The sequence below is a fragment of the Capsicum annuum genome, chromosome 9, assembly GCF_002878395.1.
Source record: "Capsicum annuum cultivar UCD-10X-F1 chromosome 9, UCD10Xv1.1, whole genome shotgun sequence".
Taxonomy (NCBI): Eukaryota; Viridiplantae; Streptophyta; class Magnoliopsida; order Solanales; family Solanaceae; genus Capsicum; species Capsicum annuum.
The window spans coordinates 8042515-8058244 of NC_061119.1; the positions used below are offsets into that span (position 1 = coordinate 8042515).

At 33.4% G+C, this 15730-nt stretch overlaps 1 protein-coding gene across 1 annotated transcript in view; it reads left to right on the forward strand.

The window, feature by feature from the left end:
- The window catches only part of LOC107843086 (flavonol synthase/flavanone 3-hydroxylase), a 38454-nt gene extending 24022 nt beyond the window's left edge, over positions 1-14432 (forward strand). Inside the window, exons 2-3 of the mRNA XM_016687254.2 lie at positions 13242-13569; positions 14044-14432. Coding sequence (XP_016542740.1) covers positions 13242-13569; positions 14044-14256 — 541 coding nt within the window. The 3' untranslated portion in view covers positions 14257-14432. The remainder of the gene's footprint in view (positions 1-13241; positions 13570-14043) is intronic.
- Positions 14433-15730: the final 1298 nt, after the last annotated feature.

Sequence of the window (15730 nt, forward strand, 5' to 3'; positions counted from 1 at the left end):
ATGCCTTCAAGCATTAATCATCAAATGAAAACTTCACTTCTTTCTCCAAAAATTTGTACAGTGGATTTGCAACTTTCGAGAAGTCTTTTATAAATCTCCGATAAAAGCCATCATGTCCAAGAAAACTACGCACTCCCTTCATTGAAATGGGAGGTGGTAGTTTCTCAATAACTTCTACTTTGGCTTGATCAACTTCTATCCATTTTTTGGAAATTTTGTGGCCAAGAATGATGCCCTCTTTTACTATGAACTAACATTTTTCCCAGTTAAGCACCAAATTAAATTCAACACATCTCTACAAGGCTAGATTTAGATTTGCCAAACACATCTCGAATGAAAAGATAGAAATCATACACCATTGAAAAGTGGTAGGCGCATTGCATAGCCTAAATTGCATTCTCTTAAATGTAAAGGTGCCATATGGGCATTTGAATGTCATCTTATCATGATCTTCAGGAGCAATGCAGATTTGGTTGTATCCAAAATAACCATCCAAGAAGTAATACCACCCCCTTTCAGCTAATCAATTAAGTATTTGGTCCATAAAAGGCATCAGGAAGTGTTTTTACAGAGTCCAAGAATTTAGATTGCGGTAGTACATACAAACTCTCCACCCAGTTATAGGTCTGAGTGGAATCAACTCATTCCTTTCATTAGCAACCACCATCATACCCCCTTTTTTGGGCATATATTGAACTGGGCTCACCCACTTGTTGTCAGAAATAGGGTAAACCACTCTTGCATCCAACCACTTAATAATCTCCTTCTTAACCACCTCTTGCATTGGTGGGTTAAGATGGCACTGATGCTCTATGGTTGGAATACAATCTTCCTCAAGTTGAATTTTATGCGTGCAGATGCCTGGGGGAATGCCAATAATATTTGCGATGGTCCATCCTATAGCTCTCTTGTGCCTCTAAAATACTGAAATAAGTGTGTTTACCTATTGCTTATCTAAATCAGCCACAATAATAACAGGTAGCGTGTTCTCGTTACCTAGAAATATGTATCATAAGTGTCCAGGTGGTTCTTTCAATTCCAACACCAGAGGCTCCTCAATAGATGGATTAGCTGGTGGTATTGGTCGATTACTAAGGTCAAGGTCTAGGTTTTTAGGAGCATAAGGATATGAACCCATTCCTATCAAATCACAAATGGTCTCTTCATACTCCCCGATGCCTTCACGATCATAATTCATTATAATTACGGCCAAAGGTTCGATAACAAGTTTCTCAGCTATGGACACTTCCTGTTTGTCCTCATAATACACATCAACTAATGAGAACACACTCATTTCTTCATGTTACTTCGTTGACTTACCCACATCAAACCAGACCACTTTATTATTCATCCTGAATAAGAGCTCATTCTCTCTCAAATCAATCAACACACTTTCGGTTGCGAGGAAAGGTTGACCCAAAATTATGAGCACCTTGAAGTCCACCTCGCAATCTAGAATAATGAAGTCTACAGGGAATATAAAGTTGGACACCTTCACCAAAACATCATACAGAATACCAACAGGTCGCTTCACTGACCTATCCGCCATCACGAGTCCCATATTGGGGGGTATGGGATTTCCCAGACCTAACTTTCTATAAATAGTCAGTGGCATCAAATTAATGCTTACTCCTAGATCACATAATGCCTTGGCAAATTCCATAGTCCCAATTGTACAAGGAATAGTAAATGCGCCCGGGTTTGGCTTCTTCTGCACTAAGGTCCTTGTAGAAATAACGCTACAATGGTGGAGATTTTCCTCCAATTCATAGCTCACAGCTCTTTCCTTAGTCATAAGGTCCTTCATGAATTTTGCGTATCCTGGCATTTTCTCAAGTTCCTCAACTAAAAGCACATTTATTATTAATTACTTGAGCATTGCCATGAATTTGCTATAATTTGTATCATCATCCTTCTTCTGCAATCATTGAGGAAAGAGAGGTGGTGGCCTTGGTATAGTTTTCAACACCACTTTCTCTTCTTTCTCTCTTTCTTTCTCCAAAGCATTAACAGAACTATCCAGCTTCTCAGACTCCACTGGATTGCTTTCTTTGAATTCATAAACAACTACCTCACTATTTACAAATTTTCCCACAGAAGGGCCAGGTAATATTTTACCACTCCTAGCGGTAATCACCATGCATGAGCCATCATTTTATGGATTCTGAACCGTATTACTTGGTAACGTTTTGCTCTTTCGCTGGTTAAATGCAGCAAAAAGTTGGCCCATCTACTGCTCCAACTGTTTGATGGCAGCGTAGTGTGAGTGCACCAACTGACTGATGGATGTCAGATCAGTCTTCATGGTGGTTACACCAGAGTTGGTGGCCTCAACTCCCTTCAACAACTTCTCCATCATATTCTCCATGGATATCTTTCCAAAGCTATTCCCAGCAGCTTCCTGATTTCCAGGAGGAACATATAAACCACTCCTGTCATTATTGCTTCTCCAGTTTTCTTGCTCCCTTTCTTTGTAACCAGGCTCATCATAAATGTTCTGACCTTGATTTCCTTGGGTTTTTCCTCAAAACCCCCCTGATTATTAACATAATTAGCCTTTTCTTTAGGCTTCACATCAACTCGGTCTTGATACGTTACAACCTTCACTTCTCAGTCTTCCCCAATAATAAGTTCTTAGTAAGCAAGTCCATCTGAGTCTTTAGATAGGCCATGTCTTTATCCCTTTCCTTATCTCTCCTGCATTGTTTAGCAGACATACCAACAGAAATTGTGGGGCTTGCTACCATAGAATCCCTGGTATACCAAGCCTGACTCTATTTGGTTATCCTATTCAGCATATCTGAGGCATCATAAAAAGACAGATTAATAAACGAACCACCTGCAGCATTATCTATAATTGACTTTGTTACAGAGTTTAGGGATCTGTACAAAGTCTCCATCAAGTGTAGGTTCGTTATATTGTGATTTGGACACTGTGTCAGCTTCTTTTTGAATCTCTTCCATGTCTCATGCAAAGCTTCAGTAGGAAGCTGTCTAAAGTTGCTAATGTCGTCTCTCAACTGTACTCTCCCGGAGGGTGGAAAAAACTGTTCTAGAAACACTTCTTTTAATTCCCTTCAGTGGGTGATGGAATCAGGCATAAGCTCATACAGCCACAATGTTGCTTCCCCAGATAGAGACAACGGGAACAACCTCAACCATATAGCGTTCTAGTCCACTTCTAGGTTATCAAAAGATTTGCAAATGGTGATAAAATTCACTAGATGCACATTGGAGTCATCCCTAGGAAGGCCTCTAAACAACCCCTTCAGATTAAGGAGTTGGATCATAGTGCTCGTAATGTTAAATTTGGCTCCAGGTGCCAATGGTGGAGGAATGATTACACCCATTGCACCTGTCCCATCCATACCATCATCATCATCATTTATATCATACTGGACCGCCTGGTACTCTTGTTTTCTTTACAATGAACAGTTTTGGTTAACATTAGGTGGAACTTGTGCAACTATCTACTCTGCACGCCTTGGGTCCCCTGGATTCAACAACTCGTCGTCCCCTAAATATTCGTCCTCAGGGTTTGGATGTTGTGCATGTTGCCCAACATTTTGCACATTCACCCGAGCTCTAGCTAAGGCTGCCAGTCTGCCATCCTTTTGTTGTTCTGCCATTTTTCCTATTCGTTAAGGTTTCGAATTTAGTGGTAATAATGTTTCTCCAGAACATCTGGTTCTTGGCATACACTATAAAATCTTGCCAATAAACAAAAACAACAAATAAACGTAAATCTAGGAAACTTAACTAACAATCGATTAGCGCATACAAACTTCAGCTTACAATCGTATTCCTCGGCAACGATGCCATTTTTGATAATGCTCAAATTTCACTCTTGAATGGGTGTAAGAAATTGTTGTCAATATAAAACCCAACTAGGTTGAGGTCGAATCCCATAGGGAATATGGTGTGAACTCAGGTTGTTTGCGATTTATTCCACTGATAGTTTAATGTTTCCTGAAATGGGGGTTTAGGTTTAACAAGTTGTTGTTTGTCACTTTACTTTTGGTGTTTGTAAATCAAGAGTTTATGAAATAACTAGAATTATGTTCACTAGGGCTTTCGGTACATGATAGATGCTAAAAGTGATTCAAGATTCTCAAGGTGGGGAAGATAACAAGCTATGTTTATCGATGTTATGCTTAAATGTCTCTCGATCTACTTAACTGTTTAATTCCCTAATCCTCTCAGACTTAAGGAATTTCTATTTACCGCAAAGATTTTACCTCAGGTTAACCAACCTTGTTACAGCGTTGATTATTAAATGAAGTATTTTTGAGTCCTTGTTGATAATTCACTTCCTACTATATTTGATTTCTTTCTCAAGCAAATTAAAGCAGGTGTGTCTACTATTTGCAACCAACAGACGTTAATTAAAACTTTAAAATTATTAAGAGATCCTACTACTTATTGAATCTTGAATACTTAGCACCTCATCAAGACCTAACCCTAGATCCCATAATTCAGGTTAAGGGAGTTTAGCCACTCATGATGCAATGAAAGAAACACCTATTTGAATTCGTGATTTGAAAGATAAACTTATAGAGATGAATAATAACCAGTGAATCATAGATTAGATCACAAAGGAAAATCCCAAAAATACTGATAATAATCTCTTGAAATAGTTGTGTTGTAAGTCTAGAAGTAGAGAGAGAAAATATTAGAGTATGTTGTCAAAACTCAAAGTGTCGAATAATGTCTGGAATCCCCCTAGAAAACCGTAAAACAAAGCTTTAAATAGTTTACCCTAATTATGGAAACAAAATCAAGGTTACAGCTTTTCCTCGGAATAGACGACGACATCCGTGATATCTTATCAGGAGTCTGACGACTTATCATGGATGTCGTCAGCTCCTCTTTACTTTTGGGTCTTGCTATCTAAGACCGACGATGACGATGATGGTCTATCAGGATTTTGACGGCTTATCAAGAACATTGTCATATTCCTACTCTAATTCTTATGTCCTGTCTACGTCTGAAGGTATCCTTGACGCCTTATCACCATTCTGACGGCCTATCACAAAATGTCGTCAACTCTTCCAACTGAAACTCATCTCCTGTTTAAGGCTGAAATTGTCTTTGATAGCTTATCACTGGGCTGATGACTTATCATGAATGTCGTCAACCACACTTGTCTTTTATTTGCTTCACATTTTAGCCTTTTTTCTTCTATTATTTTTGGTTTCCTGCATCTCAACATTTACTGCAAAATCAAAGTAAACTAATAAAAAACAACTAAAGTTGCTCAAGATCTTGCAATTATTTAGAGTTAAAAACCTCAAATATGTTAGCATAGGCTCACACATAAAAAAACCTCCTTGCATGTTTTCCAAGAAGATAAGCTTCATACAACTGATTGAGATGATTGATTGATGGAATTCCATCAATTATGTTCTTGTCTCCCATTGATTTGAGAGCTTCAAAGTTCAAATGTCTAAATCGCATATGCCAACACCACAATTCATCTTGCACATTAGCCTTTAAACACTTTGAATTAATGGTCTTAAGATTCAAAGGAAATAATCTTTTTTTTTGTCGTATGCACTTTGACAATTAAATTATTACTTGAATCTCTAAGCCAAAGATGCATATTTAGTATATGAATATCGTATCTTTTTTCAAGAAGTTGGCCCAAACTCAAAATATTATTTTTAGTTTTAGCACATAGTAAACCTCATTGATCAATTTGTGATCACCATTTTTACAGGATATCAAAATTATACCTATTTCTTCAATTTGAATCTTTGAGGTATCTCCAAAAGGCACATTACCTCTCGCCGTCTTCTTGATCTCCACAAAATTTTCTTCATAGCTACACATATGATTTCTTGCTCCATTATCAAGATATCATGAACTGTAATCATCTATATTATCTTCTATGAGTGCCATTAATAATGTTGACTCATCTTATTCTTTGTTGTTGTCAACAAGGTTAGATATTTTTTCAACATTACTACGACATTCCCAAGAGTAATGTCCAAATTTATGACAATTTTTTCACCCAATTTTAGATTTTTCATACCTCATTTTATTAGTACCTTGATAAGCTCCACGCCATCTTCCTCCTCGTTGTCCACAATCACGACCTCTGAATATTTGGTGATTTTTATCTTCATTGTTGAATTTATTGATATAACTTCTTCCTCTTCCAAGACCTCTGGGGCAGCCACGGACTCGCCATTGTTCATTTTCTCTGTAACGTTTTCACCTCCAAAATTTTTTAAGGATGCCTGAGTTTTAAGAAGTTGCTCCAACGGCTCATTTTTTTTTCTTTTCATTTTTTCTTCGTGGACTTGTAAAGAACCTTCTAATTGCTCTACTGCCATAAAGTCTAAATCTTTGGACTCCTCAGTAGCACACACCGCATAATCAAATTTTGGTGTTAAAGAGTGAAGGATCTTTTCTACCACATACCACACTCACATCATCTACTTTCTCCCCGTACCTTCTTAGTTGATTCACAACAACCATATACTCTTGAACAAAAATTCAAAATAGAATTAGATTCTTTCATTTTTAAAACTTCAAAATCAGCCCTTAGAGTTTGAAGTTTTACCTTCTTCACCTTATCAACTTCTTGGAGAGAATGTTGTAAAATCTCCCAAGCTTCCTTCGAGGTGGTTGCATCAGCCACCTTCTCAAACATACCATCACCCAAATATTGGTAGATGAGAGTGAGGGCATGTTGATCTTTCTTTCTTGTCTTAATCAAGACATCTTTTTATTTTGCGACGGAGTCTCTTCATTGACGGGTTTTGTATACCTTTTGTCTACAATGTCCCAAACATCTTGAGAACCAAGAATGGCTTTCATTTGTAGGCACCATTTTTCATAATTTTCCTTTGTAAGGCAGGGATACTAAATAGACAGTGGACTATTATTTGTCATGGCTTTGATACCACTTTGTTGGAAAATAAATAATACCACTGAGGATAATATCCACACAAAATAGCAATAAAAAGAGAGTAACAATGACATCAAATATTATAATAATGGGGTAAATAAAATATCTAATGGAGTGATACAATAATACTAATTACAAATTGGTAGTGTCAAAAGACTACTACTCTTACAAAAGAAATAACACTCTTTTATTTCACACAACTCACTATAATATTACTTCCACACTATTTTTCTCACAGACTGTAGAATATCTGTGGATTACTCTCTTTTCTCTCTATTGTTCTCTCTATTTTGGTGTATGTTGGAATGATGGTGAATTCATCTATTTATAAATGAACGCCCAAGCTAAACAATCAAACACCATGTCACAACACTAAATTTACTAATCATGTTGCAACACCAATTCATGTCACGACATTTTGCATGTTGCAACACCAATTTTCTTGTTATTATTTTTTAATTTAATTTATTTTAATTATATTTTATCCCACAATAACGAAAATTTATTTATGAAGTGAGATGTACATATATAAGGTAGGATCCGACTCCTCTCCATTTTTCTTCTCTTCAATTTTTCCAAGTTCTTGATTGAATTAAAGACACGTGTCATAGTATAAAATTAATGGTTGAGATTTAATTAGTTAAATCAAAGTCTCACCATAGTTATTTACTTCCTTATTTAGTTATATTTTTTCTTTAAATATCTATTATATCTTTTACCCAATATTTTTTAAAAAAATCTTTACTGCCACAAAATATATATTAAAATTTTTTTCTAAATAGTTTGATTTTTAATTTTTTAGAATTCATAATATAGTTAAAATTTTAATTTTTCTAGTTGAGAATTCAAAAGAGATACATAAAGAAAATATAATGAATTTATTTGGCACAACCTTTTTATTTAATTTGGCATACGTATGGTACATAAAAAAATAAAATTAGAAAAAATTCAAGCCACAATCTTTATTTTTTTATTTGAAAAACATTACTTAAGAAAAACAACAAACATTAGCAAATATATATATATATATATATATATATATATATATATATATATTGGATTTATTTGGCACAATTTTTATATTTCATTTGACACTACAATGAATTTATTTGGCACATAAAGAAAATAAAATTAAAAAAAATCAAGCCACAATCTTTACTTTTTTAAATTGAAAAACATTAATTAAAAAAAATGGCAAACATAAGCCAAAAAAAAGTAAAAACCTAGCCGAAAATTGTTCAAGGATAGAAAGAAAGTAATTTAATATATTTAAGAAAGATACATAATGGATAGTTAAAAATATTTAAGCAATAAATATATGAAAGTAGATAACTATGATTAGAACTTTGACTTAAGTAATTAAATCCCAACCATTAATTTTAAATGATGATCATATGTTTTCAATCCAAGCAAGAACTTGAGAAAATTGGAGAGGAAAAAAATGGAGAGGAACTGGATCATATAAGGTAAATCCTAACATAAAAATGTATGCGCGCAAGCACTTTCATGGTAGTTATGTATGGTAGTGCTTTCATGATTTGTGTTGGTAATTTTTTGTACTATAGTTTTTTAAAGCTTTTCTTTACGCAGAAAAAGGAAAAAAATGTTAAATCTAAAATATAAACCTTGTTATAAATGTATTTATATTATAGTGAATGTCTATATAGATAAGATCTATCAAGATCTAATAAGATCTATCAATATCTAGTTGATATCTATCAGAATTTGAAGTATCTGTCTTTTACTCAGAAACTAGGAGTAATTTCCTCTATAAATAGAATGACTCTCTTCATTGTAAATCATCCCAAGGATCCAAGAGATCTCTCAAGAGAAATAACAATTACTCTCTTTATTCTCTCTAATCTTCTTCTTTATTGTTTCATAAAATGTTATCAGCACGAGACTCTACCAAATAAGGTGAGATTATAAATCTAAAGGTAATTTCAAGGTTAGTAATTCCTTATATTATTTGTCTTTTGCTACTAATAATATAATTTTTGTTGGATTTGAGGAAAAATATTTGGTTTGGAACCATTTATGTTTTAACTTTATTCCTTAAGAACAATCTTATCAAAAGAGATGATAATATGTTGGGTTCAAGTCCCATCGATTTATGCCTAAGACGCTTTTATATGGATAATACGTTGAGTTTAAATCTCAATGCACCATATTGATGATATTGTGATGACTAAGACAAAATTATGGATATTGGTGAAACATGTCCCATTAAATATACTCCATTCCTTGAATTGAATGTGTTAGCAATAAATCATATGAATGCCTCAATTTGATTTTGTAGTAGCTACCATAATTTGATATGCTTAAGGCATGATTATATTTCATTCCTGGAATGAGAATTTCGATTATTATAAATATAGATCTATATCCTGGGGTGAATATAATGTGATTCTATATACACTCGAATGTATTCTTAATTGTGAAGATATCACAATCCACTTTCAAAAGAGGTGAAATAATTGGAAGATTGAATATCTCCAAGTTACTATGATAAGAAACACAATTGTGAAAAGTTACCGAAGTATGATGAAATCACATGTCATAATAAACTAAGAGTTTATTGTTTATTGATACAAATTTCATGCAATAGTAAGCCTGATTTTTACTAAAAAAATTTTGCACATGTTATGGTAACTTGGTGTTACTAATACAAATCATTTAATCTATTGACATACACGATTTATCATCATGAAGATGTGCATATTGAGTATTAGACATATGTTGAAGAAATAAAAGATTCTTCAAGAATTATTTATGTTGCTTGTTCTCATGATAAGTTGGTTGGACTAACTAATATTGGGATTGGATCTCTTCAAATTTGGAAAAGTATAAAAGGTGAATATGGGCCCGTTCACCTATCATGTGATCTATTAAGATACATCAATATAAGATGATCACTTGTACATTTATTGTCAACATGCAGTTTGACATTTATAACGTTGCTTGCTCAATAAAATTGAGTTAAGAACATAATTTTCAGATTGTGTAATCAAGACAATTCATCTTGATGATGATGGTTTGACATTGAATGTCTTCGATATATAGCTAAACCATTGCTAATGAGAACAAAGCTTCATGTGTTGGTCTGAAATATGATATGTTGCATACAATAGAAATTATATGCATTAGACCAATAAATTATGATTATTTCTTCTCTCTCAATTGGTTCAAGGTGAGAAACCAACTATTCCATCTAATAATTTTAATGTGCGGTACACGATTAATGAATATACCATGATGCACAAAGATGGATTTCTCAAAGAAGATGGAGGATGTATGTTAGTTTTTTTAACATAAGGGGGAGATTATAAGCAGTTATGAAATATGTTAGGAATTATCATCAGACCCTCATTCATAAGATAATTCACGTCAAATGCCGAAAGCATCTCATATTTAAGATGCAAGTGCTCCTATTTATGTCCTTGAAGGACAAAGTCTATGCATGCATGAAGCATCATAAACCAATCAGTCCCAAGTAAAATAATCCTTGAAAAGGATAAGGAACAAATAATCATAATAAAAAGGCAATGTGCTTTTGAAGAGCCTACGACTTAACACTTCATGAAACCTTATGAGAGGTTCAGGTACCTAAAAATAATGAAGTGATGAGATCTCAAAATATTATGTCACACTATGAACCGATACAAAATGATGTATAATCAATATCTTTGATACAATATTGGCGTAATATTGTGAAAGATTACGAGGATCCGAATTCTACATTTATTTAAGCATGCTAACATAGAAAAATTTATCAAGTGACCTGAAAGGATACATTTTGGTAATCGTAAAACTTATTTGATTTTCACTCCAGACACTTGAAGATGTCACGCTTGACATGTTGGATATTGTCACTTGACAAAAATTCATATGAAAATGCTTAAAGGATTCAAAATGCCTGAAGCATATAAAGTTTCTGGGAAACCAAAAAACTTCATATTATCCTCATAAAAGATAATTTGATGATTTGAGTATCATTGAAACTCATGGAGAGTTTTCAAAAGTAATAGAATATTTGCTTAAATGAGAAATATGCACAATTGAATAAGTATTCATTCCGACCTCAATAAAAGAATGAGGAACTCCTTGATTATGAAGTATCATATCTCAGTGCAATTGATGCACTAATGTATCTTGCAAATACTTCAAGGCCTGATGTAGCCTTTTACAGTTAATTTGTTAGCAAGTTAGCAGTCCTGATCTTATTGGTCCTATTGATGTTGGGTACTTATCTGACCTACATAAAGTTCGATCTCAACTAGGCTATGTGTTCATATGTGGTGGTACTACCATATCTTGGAGATATACAACACAATCTATCCTAGCCACTTCATCGAATCATGTTGAGATGATAGCTATTCATGAAGCAAACCTAGAATGTGTGTGGTTGAGGTCCATGAAACATCTCATTTAAGAAAAATGTGGTTTGAAATGTGACAATATGCCCATAATTTTATGCAGAGATAATGCAGCATGCATAACACATCTTAATGGAGGATTCATAAAAGGAGATAGAACAAAGTACACTTCATCAAAGCTTTAAATAATGGTGATATTAACGTGCAATAGATTCGTTCAACTGACAATATGGCTGATTTATTCACCAAGTCTCCTCCAATTACAATTTTCAAGAAAATGGTGCACAAGATCGGGATGCAAAAGTTCAAGGATGTTCTCATTACGGGGAGAAAATACGCATTGTACTCTTTTTTCCTTTCAAGGTTTTTGCCCACCGGGTTTTTCTTATAATTTTTTTAATGAGGCAGCCTATATGGTATTATTAGAGATGTGTACTCTTTTTTCTTCACTGGATTTTTTTCCACTGGTTTTTTTCTAGTAAGTTTTTAACGAGGCTTATTATCTATCAATTAGACATTCAAGGGGAAGTGTTATAAATGTATTTACATTATAGTGAATGTCTATAGATAAAATCTATCAAAATCTAATATGATCTATCAATATATTTGTATTTTAGTCATAAATTATGAATAATTTCTCCTATAAATAGAATGACTCCCTTCATTGTAAATCATCCCAAGAATCCAAGAGATCCCTCAAGAAAATAACAATTACTCTCCTTATTCTCTCTACTCTTCTTTTTTATTCTTTATTGTTTCATAACAAACATAAAATTATACCACCATCGAGAATGGGATAGATAGGGTATAAAGTGGCATCTTACTTGAGTGCCCTGGATTTTTCTCAAGATGCCAACTAAATCTAAACATAGTACCGTAGACAATAAGCCATTCTAGCTACTAAGGCCTATAATCTTTTTGTTTGCCACTTGAAAGCCAAAATGGATTGCTTTCTACGCCATTTGGAGTAGTTACTTTGTATTCACAAGGAAGACGTGTTAATAGTTTGAAGAATGATAAAAAAAACTGGTGTAAATTAGATGGGTTTTATAGAATAACAAGATGTTATCAATCATAAGACATCCTTCAATTAAAAGAACTTACATAGTACCTTTATTATAGTTTATTTCTTAAGTTTTCTAGTTCAGCTAGTTTACTACTCCCACTTTTTTCTTGATGATGTTTGATAAATGGGGCGCCTCTCTATGATTCTAAAGTTTTTGCTTAGATTTCTCTGTGACATGACATAATTTCAAATAAATAATTAAAATTTCAAATCTAAAGCAAGGCTCTAATCATGCTTTAGATAAGTAATTCCTTTCTTCCTTTTTTGTTTAAACATTTCTTTTCCCATTTCAGAATATAACTCAAAAAGAAATTAAAAACTACGTAATAAGTTATAATTTTTTTTTTTTAAAAAAAGAAAGACAGATACGACATGAAAAAGAAATTAAGAAGAGATATACTTTTTAAGAATATTTTTATGAGAAAGATAATATGTAACGATTGTAGGATTACTGAACTGTAAAAAGTATATATATATATATATATATGGAATATTAATGATCTAAATTATGGTTGTCGGCTTGCTTTAGTCAATTAAATCCTACCCATAATTTTAGCCTATGCCACCTATCCTCAATTCAAACAAGAACTTGATAACTTGAGAAAAATGAATATACGAGAAATAAAGAGGAGTCGAATCCATGTTAAATAGGATGTTGATGGTTGAATATAAATACTATGATATTACAAGTTTATTAGTATGACTAGAAGTAACTAAATTTATTTTTCTCAAACACGTTTTGTATACTTAAGTGCTATCACACTTAAATTCATGCATTAGTCACAATGTCCAAAGTGTCGGGACTTAGTATCATCAAATTTTAAATTTTGAATCGTCTTTAAATACATATTGTTGTTTATTTACTTTGAATATTTTTTTGTAGGGAAGCAAACGAGGAATATGCAAAGAGTCTCCGAGTAATTGTAGATAGGATGTTTAAGTGCTTGTCACTTGGGCTTGGATTGGAAGCCCACGAAATGATGGAGGCAGCTGGTGGTGAAGACATAGTTTACTTGTTGAAGATCAATTATTACCCACCATGCCCACGACCCGATTTAGCCCTTGGTGTTGTGGCCCATACAGATATGTCCTGCATCACCCTTCTTGTCCCAAATGAAGTCCAAGGCCTCCAAGTGTTTAAGGATAGCCATTGGTATGATGTGAACTACATACCAAATGCCCTAATTGTCCATATCGGTGACCAAGTTGAGGTATATCTCCTACAACCTATTCACTTCTTATTGATCATTCTATCATTTTGGTGTACATTGAACTACTTGTTTCTAGAGTTAGTTTTTTCCCTACTCAAACTTAATTAGAGCGGCATGATCAACAATATTTTATATAGTCGACTTCAATTTTTCTTGGGATTGAGGCCTAGTATGATTGTTATAAACTACCCTAGTTATTATCATATATGTATCCGGTAAAATGCCCTAGTATAGAGGTGAAACCAAGAGTTTTCAATTTATAAGTTTATATTTGAGAGCAATGAGTTCAATTGGAAACTAATAATTGAGTTCTAAACATATTTAATGAATTTTTAAGACAAATGTACCATTTAAGCATCAGTTAAGTACGTCCGAACATGTATCCCTTCTTCTAGCTCTGCCCTCGCCCTAGAATTCTCTCTCTCCGTCTCTCTTTATGTTTCTATTTCTAAAAATTAGTAAATGGTTGAACAGATTCTTAGCAATGGTAAATACAAAAGTGTGTACCATCGGACAACAGTGAACAAGGACAAGACAAGAATGTCATGGCCTGTTTTCTTGGAGCCCCCATCAGAGCATGAAGTTGGGCCAATCCCTAAGCTGGTTAATGAGGCCAATCAACCCAAATTCAAGACCAAGAAGTATAAGGATTATGTCTACTGCAAGCTTAATAAACTTCCTCAGTGAAGAATTATGTACGCCAGTGATTATTAGCTAGTAATTTTATCTATACCATCGTTTTGTACTTGCCAAAACGTATCTTATGCCCTGAAGGAATTTATGCTTAATTTTAAGCTGTTTGAAACGTTGGCGTGAATACTTTATTTTAAATGAGCAGGCTGAATTTGGGCATGTTAAATGGATAGGTTGGACTGAATTTGAAATGTCAAAATGAGCCGGTTGTTTAGGTGGAAATAAGCAATAAACTACATAAATGATCCTTATAATTTGTAGTTTTGTATTTTTGTTCCCCATTAAAAGGGTTGTACAAAACTATTTTTTTTATATAGAACAATTACCTATTTCCTTCTCTATATTTCAAATATTTCTAAACAACTCTATAGTTAGTAGGCATTTGACCATGAAAACTACTAAATTTTTTTGGAGTTGGAATTGGAGTTGAAGTTGGAGTCAGAGTTTTGTTTGGCCAAGTCTTTTGAAACTTTTTTTAAGACTTTGAAGAAACTTTTTTAAATATAATTTACACCCCTAATTTTAAAAAACTATCAGAATCACCCAACTTAACCAATTATTCCTACAAGATACAACCAAGTATGAGAGGAGATGATAATGTTGTCTTTGCTGTTGGGTGTTGCATAAAGAGTTGCAAAAATAGACGTATTAAAGTTCCGTTATATCATGACGAGATTTTGAGGAAGAAGATAAAACTTGAAGTTGTCTTCAATTTTGAGGTCTTTTATCAATGGAAGTAGAAAGAAGTGACAATGTGGTAGTTAAGCGTTTAACTTCGATTGTTGGTTGAAATTGCTGGGAATAAAGAGGAATAATACTACTATACCTGTTAACAAAATATTATTCTGATAATATTAGCAGTACAAAAATACAACAGTGTATATATATTTATTATACTTGAGTTGTGCTAGACACTGTCCTAAGAAACTATTTCAGCAGTGTGAAATGTTTCTCCAGGATTAAACAAGCACTTTCCCAAATATTTAGAGGATACAAGAATCAACAAAATTATTAATACAAGCCTCAATAGTTAAATTAGAAAAAATATAACTGATAGAACTTTTTATATAACAATAAAAGGAAGGAAGGAAGGAAATGAGAAAATGGAGTAAGAAAATTATATGAAAACTTTGGAAGATTGTATATGTTACTACAATATGCCAATAATGTGGCCTATTGATAGGCAAGGTATAAACTATTTCTTATCATAATATGAAAAGTATTACTACGCTTGTCATTTAACAATATAGAGAAGTGTCATTCCTTTCAAGTTTATACAAGTGTTATACCATGTGTCAAGAAAGAACTATACTCCTTTCAAGTTTATATAAGTGTTATACCATGTATCAAGAAAGAACCATACTCCTTTCAAGTTTATACAAGTGTTATAACACTTGTTTTTTATCAACAAGAGAAGGCAACTTTTGTTATGTTTCAAACACATATGTAGCCAAGATATGGCTTCTTA